Raw genomic sequence first — 27,770 nt, forward strand, 5'->3', positions numbered from 1 at the left:
TTAGTCTCATGTGCTTTAGGCGTGTCATCAGGAGAGACCACTCCCGAGCGGAGGACATCATGCTTGGTAAGAGTAGAGAGGGGCACGGGGATCGCGTGGGGGAGGCCCTAAACAAGATGCAGGGACACAGTGGCTGGACAATGCACTCAAACAGCAACGGCAGTGAGGGCGGTGCAGCCCGGCGGTGTTTCCTTCTGGTGTACATAGGTCACAGGAGTGGAAACCAAAACAACACGTGACAACAGCACGCCAAAACGGGCCACAGGAAGCGATTAACGACGCAGCAACTACGTTCTGAACGTCTTAGTCCTCACTGTAAGTTTCACAGAGAGATCAAACTGTCTTGTTTCCTATTGTCTACCAGGTGACTGGATTTAATACAAACTTAAACAAGTCTTCAGCAGCCACTTGGGTGTCTGCGAATCATAAGAGAGGCGTTTCCTTTCGCTGGGTCTTGTTGATCTCTGAAGAATGTGAACACTGATTGTATTTAAGCATGCTATTTGGGTCTGAGCTGCGTTGAAGGCAGGCATATCCTTTATCTCCCCGGTCATCCATTCTCCCCAAACTGGCGTACGGCAGACACTAAAAGGTGGTTGAATTGGTAAATGTGTGGCTCCTCACCAACTCCAAGGACAGAGGGAGCTCCGGTGTCACTGGGGGTTAGGTTGCTAACCCCAAGGCAAACAATTCAAAGCCACCAGCCCCCTCTGAGGAAGCAAGATGAGGCTGCCAGCTCCAAGACAGATTCCGTGCCAGAAGATATAGATATATCGTCTGATCTATATGTATTTCCACTTGGTAGCAGTGGGTTTTCCCCAAACCAGTTCCTGGCACTGAGAGCGACTCAGAAAATAGTTATTGAGCATATGTTTGTTGTCTTCAGGGACTTGGTAATGTCCTTGAGGGCAGGAACCGCGTAGGTTCCTAGTGATAGAACACAGGACAAGCTCTCCAGGAGACCACAGTTAAGTGTAGAAAGATAAGCCAATAACTTGTCCACTTAGCAACTATTTTCCCACAATCAGTATGTACAAAAGTGCAAAAGATGAGGCAAGAGTGACCATTCCGCCGCCGCAGGCAGAGCGGTGGCATTCATTCAAGAAGGCAGGGAAATAAGCATGCTTCCATCGTCTCATTGGCTTTCTCCTCCGGTGACCCAACCAATTGGCGGTGGCTACGGCCGGCCGGGCTGATTGGCCTGCGGACAGCCAATCGATCCTGCCAGGAGGGGTGGGGGCACCGGGACGCTCACGTAGATCGACGCCCAGCGGAAAAATGTCGGGGTTCGGAGCGCCCTGCGCTGGGGGCTGTCCGGGGGCCGGCCCGAGGCGAGGCGAGCTCCGCGGCTGCTGACGGCGCGCGGCCATGGACGCCGAGCAGCCCGACAGCTTGGAGGGCTGGGTGCCCGTCCGCGAGGACCTCTTCGCCGAGCTCGAGCGGCCCCAGCTGCGCTTCCTCGTCGCCTGGAACGGCGCGGAGGGCAAGTTCGCCGTGACTTGTCACGACCGCGCAGCGCAGCGGCGGCGGCGCCCGGCGGCCTCCGAGCCGGCGCCGCTGCCCAGCTGGGCCGGCCTGCTCTCGGCGGCCGGGCTGCGCGGCGCGCACCGGCAGCTGGCGGCGCTGTGGCCGCCTCTGGAGGGCTGCCTGCCGCCGCTGCCCCCGGAGCTGGACGCCGCGGCCGGCGGCGGGGCCTGGGGCCTGGCCCTCGGGCTGTGGACACTGGTGTGGCCGGCGCGCGCGGGCCCCGGCGAGGCGGCGCTGCAGGAGCTCTGCGGGCAGCTGGAGCGCTACTTGGGCGCGGCGGCCGACGGCTGCGGCGCCGCCGCCGTGCGCGACGCGCTCTTCCCGGCCCAGGGCGGCCCCGCCGACTGCGAGAGCCCGCGCGAGTTCCGGGAGCGCGCCCTGCGCGCGCGGTGCGCCGAGGCGGGCGCGCGCCTGCGCCAGGTATTCGCGCGTCCCCGTCGCGGGCGTCGGTGCGGTGTTGCGGGGTGTGTGTTCGTACGCAGGCGCTGAGACCGCGCAAGTTAAAGACCCGCTTTACCGGAGATCCCCGTAAAAAAAGGGTGGGGGGCGGCGGCCAGGGGCATAGTGGACCCCTGGTTGGGTTGCTAACCCGAAAGTCAGCAGTTCGGAACCACCAGCCTGCCCCAGGGGGGAAGATGAGGCCGTCTACTCATCTTCAGCCCCGGGGCGTGTTTTATCCTGCCCTTTAGGGTCCCTGTGGGTTGGAATCAACTCGAGGACCCTGAGTTTGGTGTTTTTTCCCCCGACAACATTTGGGAATTTTGTCCGACTTGTAATGAGGCCTTAAGTCACAGTTTATTCGCAGATAGGAGTGGGCATGGCCCCGTTTTCAACCTTTCCACTGAAGACACTGGCAGAGCACGCTCCGATGACGGCAAGTGCCACAGTATCGAAAGCAAAACTGACAACATTCCGTGCGTGTGCGCAGCAACAACATGGAATACATGTAACTAAGTCCAGGTTCTGTGTACGGGAAGAACAGTAATGGAGACAAAATGTTTTAGATGAAGGGGACTTGGACAAGATGTTGGTGTTTGTTAGAAATAAAAGCTCCTTCAAACGGAAAGCTGACCTGAAGGGAGCTATTTGGAATAGCACCAGCCAGTGTGTCCTTTAAGCTTGAAGATCCAACAATTAAGTATTTAAATGGTAAATACCACCATTTGAATATTTACCATGCAAATACTTCAGTGTGGTGTCTTAAAAGTTCTTGTCTCAAATGTATGGGGACAAATAAAGCTCCCCTCCTGTCAGCTTTTCATTTCAAGGAACTTTATTGTTTCAAACAAACAAAACAAACAAAATCCTGCCAGTAGTGGCGAGGTTTGTGTCGGGCTGCTAATCTGCCATCAGCAGCTCGGCAGGTGATTGCTTCAGAAATTTCCTAACTTTCTCTGTGAAGATGGATTGCTTCAGAAACTCACAGGGGCAGTTCTGTGCCTTGGTAGGGTCACGTTGAGTCAGAATTGAGTCAGAGGCAGTGAGTTATTATTTTAGTAAGGGAAAGGGGAAGTACAAGTCTCCAAAGGAATTGTCAAAGAGCAAATCAGAGCTTCTGTTAAAGAGCTGCTAAAAAAAAAGCCCAAAAAGCATTAAGTTGCGGCTTGAAGCAACAAACCGATCCGGAAACAGGCAGCATTTGGTGAGGATTCATCAAATGACAGCCACGAAAGGAACTTTCATCGAGGTTAAATACAGATGATTTAGGGATTCACAAGAAAAAGTTTGGATTGGTTGGCATTTACAAAATCATGCTTTCGCAGACATAAGACGGTGGAGCATCCCCTTAGACATGATTTTGCTAATCTTAATATTTGAATCATGTGACAGCTTAATCCGGCTGTACGTCATGAATATTCTTCCTGCAGGGACTTGACAGGGAGAGGCCGGTATGTTGCATGTTGGATGGCTACTTACATGAGCTTTGAAGGTCCCAGTCACTTCTCACCGTAGTAGGGGTAGGGCTTACTCTTTGTGAATTCTGTTGTGCCAATTGACCTTGACATCACAAAAGACTATGGTCCCACGTTCCCAGGTCCACTAAGTCATTTCCTCTAGGTGTTTGATTATAGCTAAGAAATTTCATAACTTTGCCCCTTGCATGCTATATTATATTTGTGATATATTTTAGGTACATGAATACCTGTGTGTGTGTTGCTGCATGTGTGTGCATTCATTCTTGGGTATATATAGTTCCATTCTCCTTCCCACACCCATTCAGTTTGCTTGTCTATTGATGTATCAATTCATAGGTTATTGTTACAACTTTCTGAAGCCCCTGGTGTAGTGGTGTTGACCTCTGTTGCCTTCACTTTGACTCTTCCCATTGTCTTCCTGTGCTTTGATTATTTTTGGCTGCCTTTTCCCTTAGTACATATTGCCTTTCCCTTCATCCAAGGTCATATGTTCTAACCTCTAGTTTATGATTTACAGCCCCCACCCTTGATAACCATCAAAGAATGGTTTTTTTTGCCTGAAAACTTTTTCTTGACATTTCTTAATAGTAGTTTCACACAATCCTTCTGTGACAGACTCATTTTGCTCAACATAAATTACGAACACCTCCAGCTTCATTGGTGCGATGAGGTGTTTCACAGATTCATCATTGTTCTTTAATGTTGAACTATTGATAGGTATGAATTTATTGCTGCTATTTTGCTGTATGTTTTCTTGTCATTCTGTTTTTTTGCAAAATAATCATTTTCTGTGCTGAATTCATTTTGCTTATAAATTTTCTATTTTTCTTTCATCACTAGTGTTTTAATGTGTACTAAATCTTTCTGATTTTCCTATTTTTTAATGTAATCATTTTATTGGGACCTTGTACAACTCTTAGCACAATTCATACATACATCATCGTGTCTAGCACATTTGTACATTTGTTGCCATCATCATTCTCAAAACATTTGCTTTCTACTTGAGCCCTTGGTATCAGCTCATTCCCCCCCCTCCCTTCCTGTTCCCCCTCTCTCATCAGCCCTTGATAATTTATAAATTATTATTTTATCATATCTTACACTGCCCAATGTCTCCCTTCACCCACTTTTCTGTTGTCTGTCCCCCAGGGAAGGGGTTATCCTTGTAATCGGTTCCCCCTTTCCACCCCTTCTTTCACATGATTTTCCTATTTATTTTAAAGAGTTTTGTTAATTTTCTTTGAGGTTACCCTGTAATTTAATATTTTCCTTCCCAAGTTTAAAGTAGTCTTCTTTGTCTTGAAATCATCTTTACACCCTCTCCATTTGGAAGTTCTGTTACTTCACTATTTACTCCCTCTTTTTGTTTACACAAGGACAGCTGCCATCTCTGGCTCCCCACTTTCAGTCCTGTAAGTTTATTTTACTTTGGATACTTCCAGATCAGGGTTGGTTTGGGGATGGTGGTGGTGTGTGTGTTGATCTTAGGTTGTCTATCATGGTTGGTTCTCTAGCTGAAATACTTTTTAGAATTTCTCTTTTAACATTTATCTGGTCTGTACAAATCTTATTTTCTGTTTATTATATATACTCGTGTATAAGCTGAGTTTTTCAGCACACTTAAAAAAGTCACTTTATTGGGGACTCGTACAACTCTTAACACAATCCATACATACATCATTGTGTCCCTCATCATTCTCAAAACATTTGCTTTCTACTTGAGCCCTTGGTATCAGAGCCTCATTTTCCCCCTCCCTCCCCGCTCCCTCTCCCCTCCCCCATGAACCCTTGATAATTTATAAATTATTATTATTTTGTCATATCTTATACTGTCCGACATCACCCTTCACCCACTTCTCAGCTGTCCGTCTTCCAGGGAGGAGGTTATATATAGATCCTTGTAATCTGTTCCCCCTTTCTCCCTCAGCTTTCATCCACCCTCCCGGTATTGCCACTCTCACCACTGGTCCTGAAGGGTTCATCTGTCCTGGATTCCCTGTGTTTTCAGTTCCTATCTGTACCAATGTACATCCTCTGGTCTAGCCAGATTTGTAAGGTAGAATTGGGATAATTTGTAAGGTAGATTGGGAGGGAGGAAGCATTCAAGAACTAGAGGAAAATTGTATGTTTCATCATTGCTACACTGCACCCTGACTGGCTCATTTCCTCCCCACGGCCCTTCTGCAAGAGAATGTCCCATTTCCCACAGGTGGGCCCTGGGTCCCCAATCTGCGCTCCCCCACACTCACAATGCTATGATTTTTTTTTCTTTGATGCCTGATACCTGATCCCTTCGATGCCTTGTGATCTCACAGGATGGTGTGCTTCTTCCATGTGGGCTTTGTTTCTCAGTTAGATGGCCACTTCCAGCCTATAGGACCCCAGATTTTATATCTTTTGATAGCCAGTCACCATCAGCTTCCTTCACCGGTGCCTCGGCTGATATTTGAGTCGGCTTATGCTCGAGTATATTGGTATTTGGAAATGCCCTTATTCTCTTGTCATATTTGAGGAACAGTTTTGTTAAGTATGTTGATTGGCAATTCTTGCTTGGCAGTTTTATCTCTTTCAAGGTTGTATGCATGTTGTTCTATTGCCTTCTTGCTGGCATGATTTCTGCTGAGAAGTCATCGTGTAGCCTTATTGGTTCTCCTTTGTGGGTGACTTTGTTTTTTCATGCCATGTTTTCAAGATTCTTTGTCACTGGTCTTGGAAGTTTGTTATCTATCTTGATGGTTTTCTTTGGTTCTGTTAAGCTCCTTGAATATATATCATCTTGTCTTTCATAGTAAAAGAGAAGTTTTCTTCCAACAAATCTTTCACAGGTTTCTTTGTGCTTTTTATCTTTTCCTGTTCTGGAAATTCAATTACATGTAAATTATTCCTCGTGATGGTGTCATACATACTTTTTAAGCTTTCTTCTTCTTTTAATTTTTATTTTTGTTCTTTTTATTCCTGATTGTTTCTCTAACACGTAGGTTCCTAAACTCATTTGGCCTGTCTCCCCTTTTCAGAAAAAAAACAAGTTACTCAGCGCCCTGTTGGAAAGTCAAAACTTTAGTACTGTAGCCCATAGTCCACGATGCAGTGTAAGTATCTGATTTTTCAGATTTTGTCTCCCTGGATTATTCCAGCACCAACCAGGGGATGGTATTGCCCACATTACCCATCAGATTAGTATTGACAGGTTTGTCTTCCATCTTACTAAATCTGCCTTGCATTGAGTCAGTTCTCTACTTTGCCTTTTCAGTGTGTTACGTACTTCTGAAGTGTTAATCACATGCATTTCTTGTTTTCTATTATTTTGATTTTCATTTATTTTATTCTATTTTTTGCTTTTCATTCTATTGTTTCCTTTTTTTTGCTTTTTCATTTATTTTGTCAATTTGTTCTTATAGTGTTTTCATGAAAATTTTTAAAGTTTTGTCTGTTTTCCATGATCATTTTCTTTCCCTTGATTTCTCCATCTCCCCAAGGTCATAAAAATATCTAAGTATCATTCTTTTGAATTCCTTGTTTGGTAATTCCGATGCCATGTCTTCCCCAGAAATGTTTTCTGGCCCTGTACTTTTGATCAGTTGTTTGAACCATTCTGTCTTATACACGTGAATTGAGGTTCCCTGTTATCACCGAGACATTGTGGTCTTGATAAACTTCTATTTAATTAGCGATTGCACATGGGTGTGTTTTGCTCAATGTCGTCTTCTTCTGTTTTGCTTTATTTCGTTTTGATATACCTGCGAAGATAGGGCAGATGTGGTATCTGTTAGCTAGCTTGGCAGTGCATAGGCAGGCTCTCATCAGCGGTCTCCGGGTGGGAGTTAGAGGGTGAGAGTGTGTGCACCGTATCTGTCTGCGGTTCATGCAGAGGGACTGAGGGTGAGCAAGGCTGGTGCTGCCCACTATTTACCATTGGTCAGATGGGGCAGCAACGGGCGCTGCAGGCGACACGGATGTCGTTGGGTAGTGTAGGAACAGTTCCTTTTTGATTGGCGTGGGCGCTGGTGAAGTCTTGGTGAGCAGAACTGAGTATCAGATTGCTATCCCAATCGGAATACTGCTTTCAGAAATGAGAAATGGTCACTGTGTCGACCATTTACGATTCTGTCTCTTTATTGACAGTGTTCGCTCCATTTCTTCTTCCACTCAGGTTTCCCTCTAGGCTGTCTGATGCACTCTTTAGCCCCTCCTCGGAAGCATAGGGCTCCGGGGTTATCATCCGTATCTGGTTCATTAGGGTCCTCCTCCCTCTGTTGTAGAGGGTCTGGGGAGCCGGCTCACTCTTGTAAGAGTGCCATCTTGTGGATTGAGTTTCTGTCCCTTCTCCTGGCTCTGGGTGCAGCCTCAGCGTCAGTAGGACCGCGTCTCCTGTTGCCCACAAAGGAGTAATTTGTTTTCTGCAAGGGCTGTTTTGAATGGCCACTTATTCTACACAGTCTTTTAAGACACCAACACTCCCCAGGCCCCACCTCTTCATTGGCAGCTGCTTAGCTCGATAAGCCTTTTGCTGCCATTCAGATACCAGGCACCCCACGGACAACTTCCCCATGCCATAGCTTGGGCCCCTGCTTCTGTGGTCTTTATTATTATTTTTAGTCATTTTATCGGGGCTCATACAACTCTTATCACAATCCACACATACATCAATTGTGTAAAACACACTTATACATGCGTTGCCCTCATCATTCTCAAAACTTGCTTTCCGCTTGGGCTCCTGGAATCAGCTCCTCATTTTCCTACCCCCACCCTTACCCCTCCCCGCTCCCCCCCCCCATGAACCCTTGATCATTTATAAATTATTGCTTTAACTTATCTGGTCTTAGTTTTAAGAAAGAGTGTTTAAGAGCAGAGCCAAAGTAGCAGGAATACTTAGACGAGAGGGCTGAGCTGTTCTCTAAGGAATTTTCATTTTTTTCCGTCGAGGGTTTATGAGGAATCCACTGTGCTGAGGATTGGGGGCAGTACACATGCGGGGAATTGGGACAGTCACTTGCTGGAGAAGTCAGGGGAGGCATCTTACAAACAAGCCGTGCTTGCTGCCTGCCGTAAAGCTGACAGTGACCCGTAGTGACTACTTTCCCCGCGGTTTCTGAGACTTCTCTCTGTGGGAGCAGAAACCTCATCTTTCGCCCTGGGAGCAGCAGCTGATCTCCTAGTTAGCGCCCGGGAGGAACCCTGAGGCCACCAGGACGCCTGAGGCTGCTTCCTAGGGTTTTTTGAAATGGATTACAGGCATATAAAAACCTATACGATGAGAAACATTGAATAAGAAAATATATACATACATATTTATGTATTTGTACATAACTGAGGACAAATTTTGTATTACACTTTTCTCCCCTTATATTTAATATTGTTGATGTTCCCATGCTACTAAAACCCAAACCAATCTCATTGCCGTCAAGTAGGCTCCGAATCTTCCTGTGACCGTCGCTTTTGGGAGCAGAAAGCCTCATCTTTCTCGCACAGAGTAGCTTGTGGTTTCGAACTGCTGGCCTTGTGCTTAGCTGCCTGCCGTGTAACCCACTAGCCCCCAGGCCTCCTTCAGGTTCCTAAACAGTGTTTGAAAACACAGAGCTGTGGTGTGAAAAGCAGTAGTAGTAGTCTGTCATGGCTATACATGATCGACTAACCATTCGCGTCTTATTAGGCATTTTGGTTGGCGAACAGTAATGTTTTCATATTGAATCAGGACTTAATCGCGATGGCAGGAGGCCTAGGGGCACTCACTGTGTGCCGGGTGTTGGGCTGCTAACTGCAAGGTCAGTGGTTCTTACCCACCAGGCACTGCTCCATGTGAGCAAGATGAGGCTGTCTGCTCCCATCGTGGCATTTACAGGCTTGGAAATACTCTGTACGGTTCATAACTGTGAGTCTGAATCAACTTGATGCAGCAGGTTTGGGTGCTGTTGAGGTAAGGCGAAATGGTTAAATGCTGGACCACTAACCAACAGAAAGGTTGCTGGTTAACCCACCAGAGGCACCTTGGAAAGAAGACTTGGAGATCTGCTCTAGAAAGAGACCAGCCCGCACCGAGGGTCGCAGGGAAGAGAGGAGTCAGTCAGGTGCAGTACAGCACCGACGAAACACACAACTTTCCTCTCGTTCTTTGGTGCTTCCTTCCCCCACTATCATGGCCTCAATTCTACCTCACAAATCAGATTAGACCAGAACATGCACACTGCTACAGATAAGAGCCCGCAACACAGGGAATCCAGGACAGATTAAACCCCTTAGGGCCAACAAGGAGAGTAGAGATACTAGGAGGATTAGGGGAGAGTGGTGGGGAGAAAGGGGAATTAATTACAAGGATCAATCTAGAACCCCCTCCCAGGAGGACAAATAATGGAAAAATGGGTGAGGGGTGGTGGAGAATGATCTAAGATAGGAAAATAATAATCTATAACTTATCAAGGATTTGTGAGGGAGGGCAGGCCAGGGGGTGAGAAATGAGCTGATATCAGGGGCTCAAGTGGGAAGAGAATATTTTGAAAATGATGATGGCGGCATATGTGCAAATGTGCTTGACACACTGGATGTGATGAGAGATGTCAGAGCCCCCAATAAAAGTAAGAAAGAAAGCACCCAGCCTAGACAACCCTGGGGAGTGTGGTTGTGCCCTACACCCATGCGGGGGGGAGGTGGTGGTCAGACCCGAGGCCGTGGCAGCGAACAAGAACAGCATCGAGAACAGTAAAGCTGCTTTTGCTTACTTTGTTTGGGATGATTTTATAAATAATGCCCATATTCAAAGTCTATTTACCTTTTCTCTTGTAGGTTCTTCAAGGGCATGAAAAAGCCAACACAATGGTAGCCTTAATGAAAGTGTATCAAGAGGAAGATGAAGCGTACCAGGAGTTAGTTACCATGGCAACCATGTTCTACCAGTATTTACTGCAGCCGTTTAGGGATATGAGGGAAGTTGCAACTTCATGTAAACTTGACATTTTGGTATGCTTTCTTTATATTTTATTTTTTCAGATGTTTTTCCAGATAACTTCTTTGGTCGCATTTAGAATCCAAGCATGCAATCCTTTGTTTGAGTTTGCCCTTCTCCTTGGGTGGTCCGTGTAGAGATGTTGCAGAGGAGCTCCGCTGATTCAGTGGGCTACGTGGTGGGCTGCTGACTGCAAGGTCGGCGGTTCAACTCTGCCCGTCAGTCTGCAGAGGAAAGATGAGACTTTGGCTCCCGTAAAAATTTAGTCTCGGAATCCGCAGGGCAGTTCTACTCTGTCCTATCCAGTCGTAAAATGAAGACATTTGCATTGATTATCTTTATAATACCTTAATGTTTCTGCAGAGGTTAAGGAGTTGGGATTTTTTGCTTGTTTTCTGCCTCTAAGGACACATGCATATTTCATGGGATGAGCATACAGATTTATAGAGCAAGGGTCCTAGATTATAATCCAGTGCTTTATAAATATGCTGTCTCTTCTCTCACTTCTTGAGCAACCATTTGGCTGCAGTTAGAAGAGGCGTTATTGTCACAGGGTTTCAAATAAATTTAGAGTCCATCCCCACAGAACCCAGACCATCTTCCACAAAGTCGATTCCAACTCAGAGTGACCTCATAGGACAGAGTCGAACTGCTCCTTGGGGTTTCCCAGACTGCAGATCTTGATGGGAGCAGACAGCCTTATCTTTATTTGTGTTAGACTGGGTTGACTAGAGAAACAAATCCAGAGACACTCATATGTGTGTAAGAGAGAGCTTTATATTAAAGAGCAATTGTATATTGAGAAAACATCCCAGCCCAGTCCAGATCAAGTCCATAAGTCCGACATTAGCCCATATGTCCGATACCAGTCCATAAATTCCTCTTCAGATTCACACAGCACGTGTAATGATGCCAAATGCAGGAAGATCACAGCCCGGTGGGTGGAAAGTCTTGTGGATCCAATGCCATCTTAGCACTAGCACGATGCTCTTCCAGCTCCAGGCCTCTGGCTGCCATCAGTGTGACTCCATGTGGCTTGCCAACAGGAATGTGAAACAGAGAGAGAGAGTATGTGGCCCACCTCCAAAGAGAAAGATAGGAAGTTCCCAGAATCCTCATGAGAAGGTCAGGCTGTGATGGGATTCCTTATCGAGAGCGTAGCCTGCTTAAGCTGTTAGCCTGGGATCTCAACTAGCTGGGATCAAAGGATGTCAGATCATTTGGTCCCTACACCCTGAACAGCACCAAGTTACTGTACCTTAAAAATAGTCTCACATTTACACGAAACCCATGCAAGTCCAATCAATAAACTCATTATTTTGAAAGTCTGTTATTTGGGTAATTTTTATATCCTACATATATTCCTTTCTTATTTTTGTTTACTTAAGCTTTTTTTGAGTTGTTAGTCACATACTATAAATGTATGCCCTACATAAAATTCAGTGATTTTTAGTATATTTAGAGTTCTGTAAATGACACTGCTGTCTAATTTTAGAACATTTTGTAAACCACCTCCCTGCAAAAACCCAGTATCCATTAGCAGTCACTTCCTCTTCTCCCCTAAGCCATCTAATCCCTAGGCAATCCCCAGTCGGCTTCCCGTGTCTCTGGATTTGCTTACTGTGGACATGTTACGCTACTGGAAGCATACAATATGTGCTTTGAGTGACTGGTTTCGTTTAACTTCGCCTAATGACCAAGGTTCATTGCTCTTGCAGCGTGTATGAGAGCTTCATTCCTCTGTATTACCGAAGGTGATTTGATTGTAGAGATAGATTTCATTTTGAGTAGCCATTGATCAGCAGATAGATATTTGGATTGTTTCTACTTTGGCCTATTATAAAGAGTGTTACTGTGAACTCATATGCAAATGCATACTCAAAACAGGCGTGCTATGTAAATGAAAATTTAACCGACGGAGTAGTAGTAATAAATGTGTTAAAAATAGTCCATGTGACCGATTTCTTTTCAATTTCCTAATGGCTGCACATTACTGTTCTCTGGTTGATACCGTTTTCCCTTCTCTCTTTAGAAGTCCTTGGATGAGGATGAGCTGGGGCCCAAGAGGATCGCTGCCCTACAGAAGGAGGCTGAGGAATGGACTCGGCAGGCGGAAGAGGCGGTAGTGTCCATCCAAGATATCACAGTGAATTACTTTAAGGAAACAGTGAAAGCATTAGCAGGTGACAGCAAAATTGTATCCTCAGTTACATGTAATCTTCATTGTATTCAGGAAAGTTGGCGTTTCTCTTAAGTCCCAGGCACGGGGACTCCCAGGAAGGAAAGCACAGACAGACACTGTCCAGTTTGGTGGGAAGGAAGAGGGATCTCAATTATATATTAGCTCCAGCGAAAGGCACATGGCAGTGGCAACCGGTGAAGCTTCTGAGAGAGGTTGGCCTCTGAGAAGTGGCCCTTACCTCATCTCTGAAGGGCAAATGGAAGCTCAGAGGGCAAATGAAGGAAAGAAGAATGTTCCGGACAGGAGGAATAGCATTTTCAAAGGTCCTCTGGCATGAGGAAGTTTGACCAGTCAGCAGAACTTAGAGAAAACCCATGGAGCTGAGTGCAGAGAGCTCTGAGAAGTGGTGAGGACAGCCTGGCAAGATAGTGCTGGCAAGGTGGGGACTTAGCCATGTGGGGTCTGTGGACCAGGTGAAGGACTCTCTCTGACCTTACTCATTGTCTGGTAGTTTGCTAAATTGTGGTACATGGATAAAATAGAATAGCACGCAGCTATGAAGTATGACTTCCTAAATCTACCTTTAGAAATGTCATGAGTTCATTGCCATGCTAAGTGAAATCGATAAGCTATCAAAACATGAGCAGGTAGCAATTGCAAAATCTTGTACTAAGTTACATGATCCCGTTCTTGCCTGGCTATATGAGCCTGCCTGTCGAGCTAGACATTGGCAACATCGGTACCAAACTGTAAGAAGAAATCACCTCAGTAAGTCAGATGGTGTTTCATCATTTTCTTTTTAAAACGGATTATCGAAGATGGCTTACCAATTGATAGGCTCTTTCTTGAGATAATCAAAGAGTTATTAGACGCAAGCTGTTTTTTCTTACTTTTAGGCAGGAGATTTTATAGAGAATGTGGGAAGTACTAAACAGGATTCCCTCAGAGTAAGCCTTCCTCTTTTAGTGAGCTGTGCTGTGTGCTTTTATGAACTGTCTCACAGGCATGCAGAAGCAGATGGAGCAGGATGGCAGGAGATTTGGTCAGGCTTCCTGGGCCGCGGGAGCTCCCAGGTTGGAAAATCTCAAGCTCATGTTGGCTCGGGAGACCCTGCAGCTTGGGAGAGCCAAAGAGCTGTGTTTAAATCATAGGAGGGCGGAGATTTGGAGAAAGGTAAGATGCAGATACACTTAACTTTGTTTTAAAAGTGCTTCTTTATTTTTGAAAGCGCTGTTATGGCCTCTGTTGGAGAGACTCCCTTCTTCCCTTCCTCCGCCACATGCATGCCTGTTGGGCCGTTTCCACTCGGAAGCAAGCCGGTGGGACAGAGTAGAACTGCCCTGTAAGGCTTCCAGGCACCTCCATGGAGGCAGGCTGCCACCTCTTTCTCCTGTGGGGCAGCTGGTGGGCTGGAACCACTGACCTCCGAGTTCACGGCTGAGCTGAGGAGACTGTTGAAGGTTACCCACCGTGTTTCTCTTTGATTGACATCTTTTAGAGGATTATGTTGAGGATTAACTTCACAGTAGTTTAGTGTGATGGGTAATGCTCTTTCAGATTAATATTCAGGCCATGCTTTTCAGCACAACTTTAGGTTTTAAGAATATAGTCACTTAAGTTTTTCCTGTTATCTCTGCTTTAGAAGTAGAAAATGCTGGCAGCTCCTCATTGTAACGTATTTTTCTCAAAACCTAAATGTTTTCTTGTTTCAAGGATGAAATAAAGTAAGATGGTTGAATAAGGCATTTTTATCTCACTAGATGTGATTGGAAGTGTTAGGGTTTTTTAAATATTTGAAATAGAATGTTTCTAAAGTTTGTTTCTAATATGTGAACTTTTAAAAATTTACTTATTTTTTTCCATAAAACAAGATGGAAGACCTTCCAGAGCAAGAAAAAAATATAGATGTTGTAGATGAATTAGAAATACAATACTATGAAGTTCAATTAGAACTCTATGAAGTTAAGTTTGAGATATTAAAATATGAAGAGACACTGCTCATTACACAGTTGGAATCTATTAAAAGACTTATAAAAGGTAACTTTTATTGTTTGTGCTTATATTAAAGTATTTAAATTGTACATTTAAGGAAATACTTATCGGTTTTACCCCCTAGCGGAAAGTAGTGTTCTCTTGAAACCTTTCCTAAACTGAAAAAATGTAAAGCAAAGAAGAAATAACCATTAATTTATAAAGGAGACATTTTCTAGTGTTCCCAGACCCCCATACTGACCTCCCAAATCGTACCCCATAGCACATAGAGCTACCAGAGCACTGCCGTGGGGTTGCAGACGCGGCCCAAAGCCGTGGCGGTTTGCTGCTCTGGGGCCGTGCGTGGTGACGCGGCTCTTGCTGCCCCGGTGCACGTCGCCTCTTTAATGGCTCGCTACAAAATGCATGATGACACGTTTCACTTCACACGTTTATTTCATTAAAGCGAAAACGCTCTTTGGATTTCTTTTGAGTCGGGAAAACTGGTGCTAATGTAGGTCTTTCATAAAAGCAAACTTTTTTTACAAAACATCTTATTAGGGACTCATACAACTCTGATCACAATCCATACATATACATACATCAGTTGTATAAAACACATCCGTACATTCTTTGCCCTCATCATTTTCAAAGCATTTGCTCTCCACTTAAGCCCCTGGCATCAGGTCCCCTTTTTTTCCCCCTCCTTCCCAGCTCCCCCTCCCTCATGAGCCCTTGATAATTTATAAATTATTATTTTGTCATATCTTGCTCTGTCCGACGTCTCCCTTCACCCCCTTTTCTGTTGTCTGTCCCCCAGGGAGGAGGTCACATGTAGATCCTTGTAATCGGTTCCCTCTTTCCAACCCACTCTCCCTCTACCTTCCCAGTATCGCCCCTCACACCCCTGGTCCTAAATGTATCATCCGCCCTGAATTCCCTGTGCCTCCAGCTTCTATCTGCACCAGTGTACAATCTCTGCTCTATCCAGACTAAAAGCAAACTTTCAAAAAGTGGGTGAGACCCTTACCCTGTTACCAAAACACTTCTTATAATGCGTAACAAGCTGAAAGACAATTTCCCTTCAGTATTTTGATTAGCCAAATAATGGATTCCTTATTAAACACAGAGAAACGGATGAGAAACAAATATTATCTTGGCAGTCCCATCTTCTAGAGTAAGGAGAGTGGGGAATTTTCACCCCGGGAAATCAATCGATGCCAGCTAATATCACATGCCTCACCAAAAGAGAAGCCACCCAGCCATCACATTAGAAAATCAAAAGGCCAAACTCACTGCCACTGGATTGGTGCTGACTCACAGAGACCTTGTAAGACAGGGTAGAACTGCCCTTGTGAGGCTCCCCTGTCTTTCTTCCGAGGAGTGGCTGGTGGTTTTGAACTGCTGACCTTTCAGCTAGCAGCCCAACATGTAACCACGAGGCTACCAAGACTCCCACAGCCGTCCCATCAGGGGTGAATTTAATTAAATGGTTGACCAGTATGGCAGTCACCCTGGGCAGAAAAGACTCCCCACCCCTGTTCCAGGGAGACTGCGATAAAAATCACCGTATACACTCGCGTATAAGGCGACCCCAATATCAGTCGAGGCACTTAACTTTACCACAAAGATCGCATTTAAAATGTGCTGAAAAACGCGGTTTATACACAAGTGTATACGGTAATGTACAAATTCTAGACTTCTCTGCTACTGATATGTATGTAAATAGATAACCATTTAAAAATGAAAATATATGTCTGTTTTTCACGTAATACATAGCAATCACCTTTCCAGTGAAGTAAGTAATAAAGGAATAAAAATATGAATGGCTACACAGCGTTTCTAATTTGACTGTTGTGGACAGTCTTTCCCTTTTCTTTGCCTTGCAGAAATATTGCAGTTTTATGAAGTCATCTCTTATCATATCTTCTCCCTGGTTTTGCTGTGGGTGTTACGCCTGACAAAGTCTTCTTCATTCCCAAACTATGTGAATATTATATTTCCCTGAATTCTTTTGAGCTTTTTTTTTCTTTCAAGGTTTTACATTTAACTTTTTAAACCAGATGAAATTTATTTTGAGATGGGGTAGGAGCTTCGCTTTCCTTCTGAATTATTGGCAGACCAAATCACTAATTTAGACAAAAGAAAAACTGCCCCTCCTGCTTTGACCTCTTCCTGCCTTACAGGAAGAATTAGTAGCTTTGCTTTGATTCATCTACCAGTTTTCATCCTCTGACATTGACTTGTAAGTGGCTTCTGATGCCATGATCATATTGTTTTTTGGAAATACCTTTCAGTATCTGGCAAAGCAAGCGGCCTCTCCCCTCGTGACTCTACTTTCCCACCAGTTTTCTGACTGTTCTCCTTCCTTTATTCTGCCAGATGAACTTTAGAGTCATTTTGACAAGTTCAAAACAAAATCTAACTTGGAATTTTGATTGGGATTGTGCTTAAAATTAGAGATTAATTTGGGGAGAATTGTCATCTTTGCAATTTTGAATCTTCCCCTCCAAGAACCTGGTATGTTTCTCCATTACTTTAAATTTTTTTAATTTTTGAGTTCATCCAAGTTCAATAATTTTCTTTATGTAGATCCTGAACATTTAGTATAATTCTGAGTACTATTATGTTTTTTGGCAGTAATTTGAAGTTATAAATATTTTACATGTGAAGGAAAAATTCTATTAATAAGTTAATCTGGAAGGATAAATTGTTAACAGCTTTTTTTCCCTCTGGGAGTGGGATTCAGACGATTTGGAGAAGGAGGAATAAAATTCAGATTTTTATATATTTTATATTTATGTTATGCCTGAATTTGTTACAGTATACAAATATTACTGTTTTTTTTTAAATCAAGCTGTGCTTCATATCCTTTAGACACCTTCATATACTGCTGGTAGAGTGTAAGCTGCCTTTCTACAGGGCAGTTTGGCCACACAAAAAAAATCAAGAGCCTATTTATTTTTTAGCAAAGTGAGAAAAATGTACACTAAGATTTGTATTCAGTTATGCTTATCACAGTAAAATTTATAACATGGGAAAAAGTAAACCATTCTGACAATAGATAATGCTTAATAAGAGAATAGTATGTAGCCATTAAAATTTTATTTCCCTTACTTTGAAAATATGATCAAATAGTGTTTACTGATATGAATAGCTATGTCTGTCCAAAGAAACCAAACCCGCTGCCATCAGGTCAAGTCCAGCTCGGGGTGTCCTGCGCTGGGTTCCGAGTGAATCCTGATGGGACCACACAGCCCCGGCCTTCCTTCGCCCGAGGAGTGGCTGATGTGTTTGAACCACCGACCTTGCAGTTTGCAGCCTAGGGCTTCACCAACATTGCCACCAGGGCTTCTTAATTGTGGCTGTACATGCATGTTAATAGGGGTTCCCCCTGGGTGGTGGGGTTACAGGTGGCCTCTGCTCTCTTTACATTCAAAGATAATGTGCTTATTTGCATGCATTTTATAATTCATGAATACATTTCTAGAGAAGCAGGAGGAAGTTGTCTATTACGATACATGTGAGAGCCCGGAGGAACTGAGCATTGTTCATGAAGCAGTGGGGCTGCGACCGGAGAACTTGGAGGAGAAAGCACTCAGGAGGCAGGCCCAGCAGCTGGAGGCCAGACGGGGTCGGATCTGTGCTCGGAGAGCCTATCTCAGAAACAGAAAGGTGGGTGGGCCCTGACGGCTTTCGCTTTTTTGTCCCCTCCAGGGATTTCTTCTTTTAAGAAAAAGAAAGCAGGTATTGAAAATACGGCTTTGACCACGTTAGAGGTTTGCTGGTTTGCTTTGTTTTGCCATGCATGCAGACATCAGTGACTGCAGTTGAAATATATTTGAAATAGTCTCCTTGAAAGTCATTGGGATTGAGGCGATTGCCCTGGTCTCTGGACTAGCTCCCCTTCAACAACTGCTTGTGAATGCCTGCTGCATACACGTGCATGTGCAGAATCACAATCACATTCTCAGTAGTGACAAAAATAAATGATTTTTAAGCCAGGAATAATAATCATGAAAAAATTTTATTGGACAGCACTGGCCACTTGTAGGCCATCATCTTTTTTTCTAAATCGTCTAAAGTTTTTTTTTTTTTTAACATTTTTTAGGGCTCATACAACTCTTATCACAATCCATACATATACATACATCAATTGTATAAAGCACATCCGTACATTCTTTGCTCTAATCACTCAAAGCATTTGCTCTCCACGTCTAAAGTTTTATTAGAGTACACATACACATAAAATAAAGTCACAAGAGGTAAAAACTTTATAGTGGATTCTAAAATTTATTTTAAATTGCTGATGAGAAACAGCACAGCCACAGACGTAAAACGCAGCTCCCTTCAGTCTTTGTATTTGGTGAGTGGTCCCCCCCCCCATTTTTAAAGACTTTATGATTGTGTAAACAAATAACACTTGAGAAAATTTCTTGAGCAAAGAAAACCCCCGTCTTTCACTTTTATTCAGACTTTCATATGGATTTACTCATACCTGTTATACTTATCAAAACGAGAAAAAATAGAAACCTGGCATACAAAAATGTGTACGCCTCTTCATGTTTCATGCCAGTATAAGTGCTTTTTTAAAAACTGTTTTGAAAGAATAGCTTCCTGGCAGGTCTGCATTTGAGAACTGTGCTCTTGGGATTCAGGAGTGGACCTTCAGGTGATTGAAAGATAGGCAGGCCTTTGCCCTTTGCGCCCATTTCACAATGCCCAGAGGCGCTGAGCAGACTCCCTTGCAGGCAGTGGAGAACTGTGGGAGGTGGAGAAGTGCTGTCTGTGGACAAGCTTGGAGGGTTAACCTTGACCCTCCAAATGGAGTCCCGCCCCTTAACCCCGTCAGGGGCCTTCCTGCCTACCGCTTCAGCTGGGTTGGCATTTGGGAGGCACTGGGTTAATAGAATGTGGCAACCGGGTCGGGCTCCAGAGTCCAACTGGGCTTTACCTCGGAGCCTGGCCCGTTGGTAGCTGTGTGTGACCGTAGGGAAATTTCTGAAATCACTTGGAGCCGCATTACTTGGAGTAACGTGGTAGAGGATTGGGGCTGAGTGGAGATTTGGACTGAGCCTATGCAGAATCTGTGCAGTGTCTTGGGGCTACATCCCCTAGAAACCTGTGCTTCTTCCACTCAAAAAGCTTGAAAGTGTGCTCCACAGCAGGTGGGGAGAGACTTGCCGAGAATCAGCCTGCTGTCTCCTGGGGCGGCGTCTCCCTCCTCTCACTCAAGTCCTCCATGCGGGAAAACCCGCTCTGTGCCTCTCCTAGTGGATCTTTGCTTGGGGAAGGCAGGAACCTAAAGCCTCCGGTAACAGGCGTAGTACCGACCTCATGGTATTATGAGGATAAGCTGGCGTAAGAGGGTGGCTGAGCACAGGTGACGATAGCCGTTTCAGGTGTTGTTAGGCCGAATGGGCTGGTGTAGGTGTGTCTGAGATTCCCGTGATGTCTGTAACAGGAGAGTCACCCATTGGAACAGAGTCTTAGGACGCACGGCGGTGACAGATGCGGGGACTTACTTGCCTGCCTGTCCTCCAGGTTCCGTCTGGCTCGGGGACTTACTTTTCTTCTTTCAAAGCCGTGGTCCCCATTCCCTGGGGACAAACTGTGTTCCTTTATAAGCAGACCAACAGCCCCCGCCCCCTGAGCATGGAGGAGACAGCGCATTAAGCACACGGTCAACTCCTGTGAGAGACGTCTTGCAGTGCTTTGTCCTGGGCACCTTTTGTGGGACAGGACCCACAGAGGAGACTTCTTTATTCCCCAGGATCAATGCAGAGAGAGCCACCGGCTCAGGCTGCAGCAGGCGGAGCGGAGCGTGAAGCGCCTTCACCAGCATCACAGCGTTCAGACGGCGAGTATCTTGTCTCATGCGACAGTGGCCCCAGCTCGTGGTAGTTGGCGCCCCCACCTGGGCTTGGGGGCCTGCCTGCACCGAGGGGCTGTGACCATGCGGGGGCAACCCTTTTCTCTGCCCAGACTCACTTTGAGAAATTGACTAGTCTATGTTTAAACGTAGAAAAGAGACAAGGTAAAAGAGGAGGAGCAGAAGAAAAAAGAATGGATAAGCCAAGAGCGCCAAAAAACCCTCCAACGATTAAGAGCCTTTAAAGAGGTGAGTTCACGCAGTAATCCCTCACCTTCTGTGGGAAAGTGACACACGTTGTGAACAGACGGTGTTGCACACAGACTCTTTCAAGAGTGCCATTGTGTGGTATAGAAATTTTAAAACACATGTGCGCCTATTAGCCTATCAGATTGTTTTGGCATAATGCACTTGGACTTCTGGTCTCCCATCCGCCCCAAGTAGCGCCAGCCATGTCCCCTGCTCTAAGAAACGGAAAAGAATTAAATGGCCCAACGCCAGCGAGCTTTCCCTCACATTTGTGAGGAAGAGCTCTCCCAAATGCCACCGAGGACGCGCTGTAAACGCTAAAGTGCTCTGTTAGTGAATGACCAACCCCAGCTCCGTGCCCAGCCATTCGATCCACACCCACAGCGACCCTCGAGGACAGGGTAGGATGGCCTCGTAGACGCTCCGAAGCTGTACACCTCTACAGACACAGACTGCCACGTCTTTCTCAGGTGACGGGTTTGAACCACCGACCTTTCAGTTAGTAGCCCCTTGCTTAACCCACTGCACCACTCGGCTCCTTGTAAAAATAGGTGTGTGTGTGGGGGGGGTAGGTTGAGTAGGTAGATGACACTTGTTGAGCCCAGAGAAGCTGTTCTTAAAGATTTGAGGGCTGCTGGAAGGAAAGGACTCTGTTTTCCCGCCAGGAGAGAGCCGGCCTGGCACTGTCGGCCGAGTGCCGCAGTCAAGGTCACGGCTGTAGCCCAGTGGGAGACCTGCAGGTGGTTGGGGGAGCCCTGATGTCAGGGCGGGACGGACAACCACTGAGGTAAGGAGCCCTCCGGCCTGAGATTCGGGGATTCTCCCGATGCTGGCGTGTTCTCTGTGGGTGTCGCAGGATGCCCGCTGCAGGGCTGGTGTCTGCGACCTCCTATCGGGTCTGTTTGTTCTGAAAAGAGAGACCTGGAGGAGCGTGGCCGAGAGGAACTACTTTGAGTCTGTCCTGTAGTGTACTCCTCGTGTGTTGACATTTGCCGAGTACCACATGTTGTGTATCTTTTACTAGATTTCCCCCACTCAAGTTGTGTTTTTGGCTGTACTCAAATTCACGATGGCGTCCACCCAGCTAGTGCGTCGTGCTGTGTTTACTGAGTCGTCAGTCCCTACTTTAGGAACCCTCCTCTCAAGGTTCGTTCTTTGTGAAGTTAGGAGTTCATCCAACGAATACCTCAGCAAATAGAAGTTTATTTTTAAATTGACACTTAAATTTAAAATTCACTCCAAGCTTACCAACTGGAACAAAGACACATTCAAGCCCCCGTGGCCACGGTCACTTTGGATGTCGACTACTGGTGTTTCCCATGGCCCCGTTTTCCATGTGGCGATCATGCGTAGTGTCCGTTATTTTGAACCCTGTCCCTGTGAGTTCACACGGGCGCATGTGTTCCGGATGTTTCCAGACGTGGCACTCTAGGGTTTTCACCGGCTGCCTCGTGTGTGGAAGACATTCGCCAGCTTGGTCAAGCAGCTTCCTGCTGTCGGTGTTGAGTGTCCACAGTGACATGATGACTGCGTGCCTGCCTGTGTATTGTTACAGAGAAGACAATGCTTGATCAGAGGCTAGGAAGACTTGCTTGGAGGCATCTTGAAAAATAGATTTTGCAGCAAGGACGAAACGAGAAGGGGCCGTGTTGTGAATTCAAGCAGCCGCACTAGGTGCTGCCCAGGGTTCTCGTGCTGATAGAAAGGACGCTTTGTATTTGTGCCAAGTCTCTTACTGCACTTTGTCATTTTCAGAAATGTTCGGGTCCACCCACGCTCAAATCGCCTTGCTCCAAACCCGTGACCCCAAGCCTGCCCAGCGCGCGGTCCCCGCAGACCTCCTCCCAGCCTGCGTCAGGAGCCCCGCCGTCCTCGGGGGAAACTCCAGGTGCTCCGTTAGCCAGAGCTGGGCATGGGAAAAGCCTTGCGTGTCAAGACCGCCCTGGAAATGCCCCTCTCCAGCTCTTTGTTCCAGTTGATGACCACACACACTACACGTCCAGGGAGAAATTGACACCACCGCCGCCGCCGCCACCTCCACCGCCACCGCCACCGCTTCCCACTTGCCCCTTTCCCTCTCCTCGGAAGTTACCCGTCAGGACTTCAGTCACAGAGGACCAGCCACTCCCTCTGGTCTGTGAGCCACTTCCCGAGAGGCCACGGAACTCTTCTGAACGCTTTAAAGGCCCAGGTAACCTGCCGAAGTTCTGTCTCTTTGCCATGTGGCTGTTACGCTGTGAGCCATTGTAGATTTAGGCGCCAACGTCTCCAAATTGAGACTCCGCGCTCCTCCCACCCTCCCGAATTCCCTATCATCTTAGTGTATTACAGTATTTGTGCCCTCGGCAGTGTTCGTTTCTGGTATGGAGCTAATTTCAGCCTATAGGACAGAGTGGAACCGCGCCCTCGGCTGCTTCCAGGGTGGCTACTCTGTACCCGAGCAGACGGCCTCAGTTTTCTTCCCCAGAGCTGTTGGCGGGCTTGAACTGACAATCTTGCAGTTAGCAGTCCAGCGGGGAGCCCACTGTGCCACCAGGGCTCCATTGCACCGTTGTGGTTAGATGCCGTCGAGCCAGTTCCGACTCAGCACGCGGCCCTGTGTACCAAGCACGGCCGGGTCCCCGCTCCGTCCTCACAGTTATTCTGTTCGAGCCCATTGGCTGTCACTGGGTCAACCCGTCTTGTCGTGGGTCCTCTTTTTTGCTTCCTCTTTACTTCACCAAACGTGATGTGTTTTTCCAGGGACTGGCGTCTCCTGATAACATGGCCAAAGTATCCAGTGATACATACCAACTTATCTGGAGGGGGTAAACTCCCCCCCCCCCACATACTTATTGACCACAGGACTTGGAATCACTGAGGCGGTTTTAAAATCAACTGACTTCTGGTTTTCTAACACATCCGTGTGTAATGGAGTGGTGTTATGTGTATATTTCTCAGTGCTACTCTGAGTTAAGTTGACTGCTGCGCCTTCTAGTCACTTACAGGATTAAAGTGTTGCATGTGAAGCAGTGTTGGCTGGGGACTGTGGGGGAGAGGTATTAACCAGGATGCAGAAGGCTGTGGAGACAGGCTGATCACCTGACAACAGGAAATCTTTCTAAAATTAGTGGGCTACTTTTTTGTCTCAGCAAGTACAGTACACTGAATGCAAAGGATTATGCTTTTGTTTAATTAGGCATATAGTTCTGATTGTAATTATGACTGTAGACAATTACTCTTTAGGAGATTGGCCTAAACCTGACCAGGCTCCGAGCTTTCCGAGTTATTTCAGGGTATCTGTGTTTTAGAAAAATTCCAGCAATATGCTGTGCACTTTTATCTAAATGCATTTGAGCACCTACGTTTAAAATCCCACCCCCACCCCCATCCAGTTGCTTCTGGCTCAGTGAGCCTGTGTAGGCTTTCTGACGCCGTCAGTCTTTACGGGAGCAGACAGCCTCATCTTTCTCCCTCAGAGCAGTTGATGGGTTTGAACTGCTGATCTTGTGGGTAGAGGCCCAACGCCTAGCCCACAGTACCACTACATTATTGTGATACAAGTTAAACCGCTCCAGACTGTTCTGGTTACTCTTCGAGTTCCTGGTTTTTCTGGACGGAGAGCCAGGTGCTATTGAAATGCCTCCACGACTAAGAGGAAGACCACCCGTCCCATTCCCATTCCCCGGCAATGTTACAAACGCCCGCTGAGCCCTAGCTTCCCAGAGGACGAGCCTGTTTGACTCTTTATGGGAGGAGAAAGCCGGGTCTTTCTCCCGCGTGGCTGGCGGTTTCCAACTTCTGACCATGCAGTTAGCAGCCCAGCCCGTCACCACGCTGCCTCGAGGGCTCTTCCAGCACCGTTAGGTAAAGGGACAGCAAGAGCTTGCCTGCCTGCACTGGACCGGAGTGTGGCTGTGGGCGGGTCTCGGGGCGCTCTACTCCAGCCTGAGCTCAATGGCCAGCTGCCTCGTGTCACTGAAAAGCAGAACAGGTGAGAGGCACCACCCCGAAAACGGCCTGGCGTGGTGAAGCGTTGCCCCGGCACACTCAGCGCCGTGCTCTAGGCTTGCTCCCGAGCAGAACAGCCTGTTCTGAGCCCTCTCCCAGTTTTACATCCTGACTCGGTAACTGATGATTAATCACGAAGCCTACCTGGAAGGGCTCTCAATAGTGGCCACAGTTCTTCCCCGTCCCCAGCAGGTGATAAAGATGTGCCTAAGTGTCGGAGAAGTGACAGAGAACTTCTCATCAAGCCCTGGAAACTCTGGATTTAATTTGTGTCTTGGCAGCATTTCACACCCTCAACACGAGAGCAGGTCGGTCACTGTAGGGCGACGTACGTGGAGTGAAACCCACCAGATGCAGGAGAATGTGCCAGGGTCGCCACTGCCCAGCCCACTGAGCTGCTGATGGAGGTGTACCGTGGGCCTTTCCGTGTGTTCGAAGCTCCTCACCCCTGTGTACGAGTCCTCGCCTGCTAATGTCCAAGACTGTGAGCCCACGGCCACGGAGTCCATTCGGGCCCTGTTAGGGTTCCCATGCTGCAAGTCTTTGGGGGAGCAGAGCACTTTCGCTCCCTCGGCCGGAGTGGTGGGTGTCCATGAACCTCCGACCTTGCCCAGTACCTAATCCATAGCGCTCACTACCAGGCTCTCCTTGAAGTTAGGTATAAACTCAGTGCCATAGAACTGCCCTTGTGGGGTGTCCGAGAGTGTAACTCTTTACAGGAGTAGAAAGCCTCATCTTTCTCCTGAGGAGCCTCTGGTGGTTTCGAACTGCTGGCCATATGGTTAGCAGCCCGATGCATGACTCCTGTGTAAGAAAAAAGGTTTTTTTTTCAAAGAGTGAAGGGAAATGATAGTAAATGGTCGTGTGCATTGGACCCAGTGACCCCACCTCAGGCACCAATAGCTTTCTCCAGAGTCACACAGAGAGGGTTCATGGCATGTCCCGCTAAAGGTTTACATGGCTGTGCCTGACATTGCTATGGATTGGAGGAAGTCAGCGCAAAGTGAGTGGCCAAGGAAAACAAGATTAGCTCTTAAGCTCTCCTTGATTCCAGCAGGCTGTGGATTTGTCTCACAGGTAAAGCGTTTGTTTGATGGACTAATGATGACTTATTTAACTCCGGCTAGTACGATGATGTTCTGGTATCGGGCCAGGGGGTGGGGAGAAGCGGCTGTGTTCTTGATAGTACTGCTGTCTCCACTCCCTTTCAGGCTCTATGGATGAAGTGTTGGCCGCACTGAGGAGCGGCCGAAGCCCCCTCCAGAAAGCGGAAGTGCCTGCCGTGCCCCCTCCCCGCACGTCCGTCAATGAGCACATTCTGGCGGCCATTAGGCAAGGAGTCAAACTAAAGAAGGTCCACCCAGACTCTGGCTGGAGCCGGAGCTCCAGCAGCAAACCCAGCAGTGACCTGGAGAGGAGCATCCAGGCGGCCCTGCAGAGAATCAAGAGGGTGTCTGCAGACTCTGAGGACGAGGGGGTCGAGCATAACCCCAGCGACTGGGACCAGTGAACGCTTCTCCCAGGGCAAGGCACCCCCACCGCGCGCTCGGATGCAGAGAAGGGCTCACGGCCCTCTCTTGAGGAGCCTGTGCACAGGGCCCCGGCAGCTGGGCCACGGAGCACCCTGAGGTCCACAAGGTTCTGCGCGTACCAGCGCAGCTTCTGTTGATGTTGTGGCTCTTAACATCGGGAAGGAAGTCGGCACGTGATGACTCGGCTACCAGGCGAGAGTTGGGATCTGAGAGCCCGTAGTACGTACTGGCTGGTCTAAGAGGATAGTATTTATTTTTTTACCATGGATAATCTAGAATCATTCCTGATTCTGAAAAAAAGTGTACACGATTATGGTAAATTGCACTTTTAGACTACTGATGGTGTCCTGTGTGTGTGAAATAGTAGTTTCCTCAGGTTTAAACATCTGAATGTGAACGTTATTTTAGCAATAATCAGAATAGATTGCTTTGTCTCCAGAAATTATTTCAAGGATCTGGAATGAGATTTATTTTCTGTATCAGACACTATGCACTCAAAATAAAGAGCTATTTATAATGGATCAGCATCGTCCGTGAGGGAATGAGCCCATACTTCCTTCACGGATGTCATCAGCTCCTCATGCTTCCCAACGCAGAACCCAGCAGGGTTTAAACCTGAGCAGGTCTAAAATGTTTAGTAAGGCTTCAGCGAAACATTTGCTTGAGCACACACTACGGGCGGGCGTAATTGAACTAGAGCCTCGTGCGGAAATCCCCTCCCCTCCTGTCTTCAGGCTGAAATGAGGAAGGGGCAGGGAGTGTCCAGTACAGCGGGCGTCTGTTCATTCTCTCCTGGCCCGAAGTGCTTGCCCCGGTACCTGACACTTTGTCCACCCTCCTTCATTTCCAATCTTCCTGCTCCTTCCCTGAACCAGCATGGAGGATCAGAAGACTCATGGCCCATCTCTCCTCATCTAAGCCTGCCCTGCAGCCGGGCCTCATGCACCAGCTGCCGGCTGCCCTGCTCCCATGGCGTGGCTAGGGATGGCCAGCTGTGACCCCGACGTGTTGTCCACAGGTCTGTCAAGGGCCCTATCCTCCCTGACCTGAAAGGACGCAGATTACGATCCTGGCACCTCTAAACGGACATGCCTCACTCTGCCAGCCTGCACCTGGCACCGCTATGGAGTCTGACATGCGGAGCCCCCAGCCTGCATTGGCCCTGTTCCAGCCGTGACTGGGGCACTAGGCTCTGTTCCCAATCTCATCTGCCAAGCTTGGCACCAAAATATTTCTTTGGAAACAGTATTTTTTTTAATGTCAAAATCAGAACTTTGTTGCACTTTCTTATGCATGTTTTGCAGTTCCATATTGTTTTCATTACCTATTAGATTCGTTTTCCGTATTGTGAGACACCCATTAGCTTAATCAGGGTTAGGAACTTAGAATTTACTTCCTAAGGACTGTTGAAGACAAGAGAGGTCTTACCATCCACCCCCTCCCCACCCCTCAAATGCTCTCTCAATGCAAGTTTCCAGCCCAAGTATGTCTTAGATTCCGGAACCTTCTTGCCCCCATTTCTCCCTCTTCTCACTTCTTCCTGCCATGTCCTAACGCGGCTCCAGACCCTTCTCCCAGGATTCAGAGCTGGGAG

General features: G+C 47.0%; 1 protein-coding gene across 2 annotated transcripts; it reads left to right on the forward strand.

Annotated features, from left to right (window-relative positions):
* The first annotated feature begins 1,251 nt into the window (after positions 1–1,251).
* WHAMM (WASP homolog associated with actin, golgi membranes and microtubules) lies at positions 1,252–26,707 on the forward strand. 2 transcript variants are annotated; one of them, XM_075558048.1, is made up of 10 exons: positions 1,252–1,947; positions 10,221–10,394; positions 12,416–12,563; positions 13,566–13,735; positions 14,434–14,599; positions 18,024–18,208; positions 20,307–20,393; positions 20,559–20,654; positions 22,410–22,845; positions 25,856–26,707. In XM_075558048.1, exons 1-10 carry the CDS (start codon positions 1,369–1,371, stop codon positions 26,152–26,154), a joined length of 2,340 nt encoding a protein of 779 aa, XP_075414163.1. In that variant the 5' UTR covers positions 1,252–1,368; the 3' UTR covers positions 26,155–26,707. The 2 variants fall into 2 exon arrangements, with proteins under 2 accessions (XP_075414163.1, XP_075414162.1); XM_075558047.1 differs by having other exon boundaries at positions 1,253–1,947; positions 12,413–12,563; positions 25,856–26,703.
* Positions 26,708–27,770: the final 1,063 nt, after the last annotated feature.

Source organism: Tenrec ecaudatus, chromosome 9, assembly GCF_050624435.1.
Source record: "Tenrec ecaudatus isolate mTenEca1 chromosome 9, mTenEca1.hap1, whole genome shotgun sequence".
NCBI classification, from domain to species: domain Eukaryota; kingdom Metazoa; phylum Chordata; class Mammalia; order Afrosoricida; family Tenrecidae; genus Tenrec; species Tenrec ecaudatus.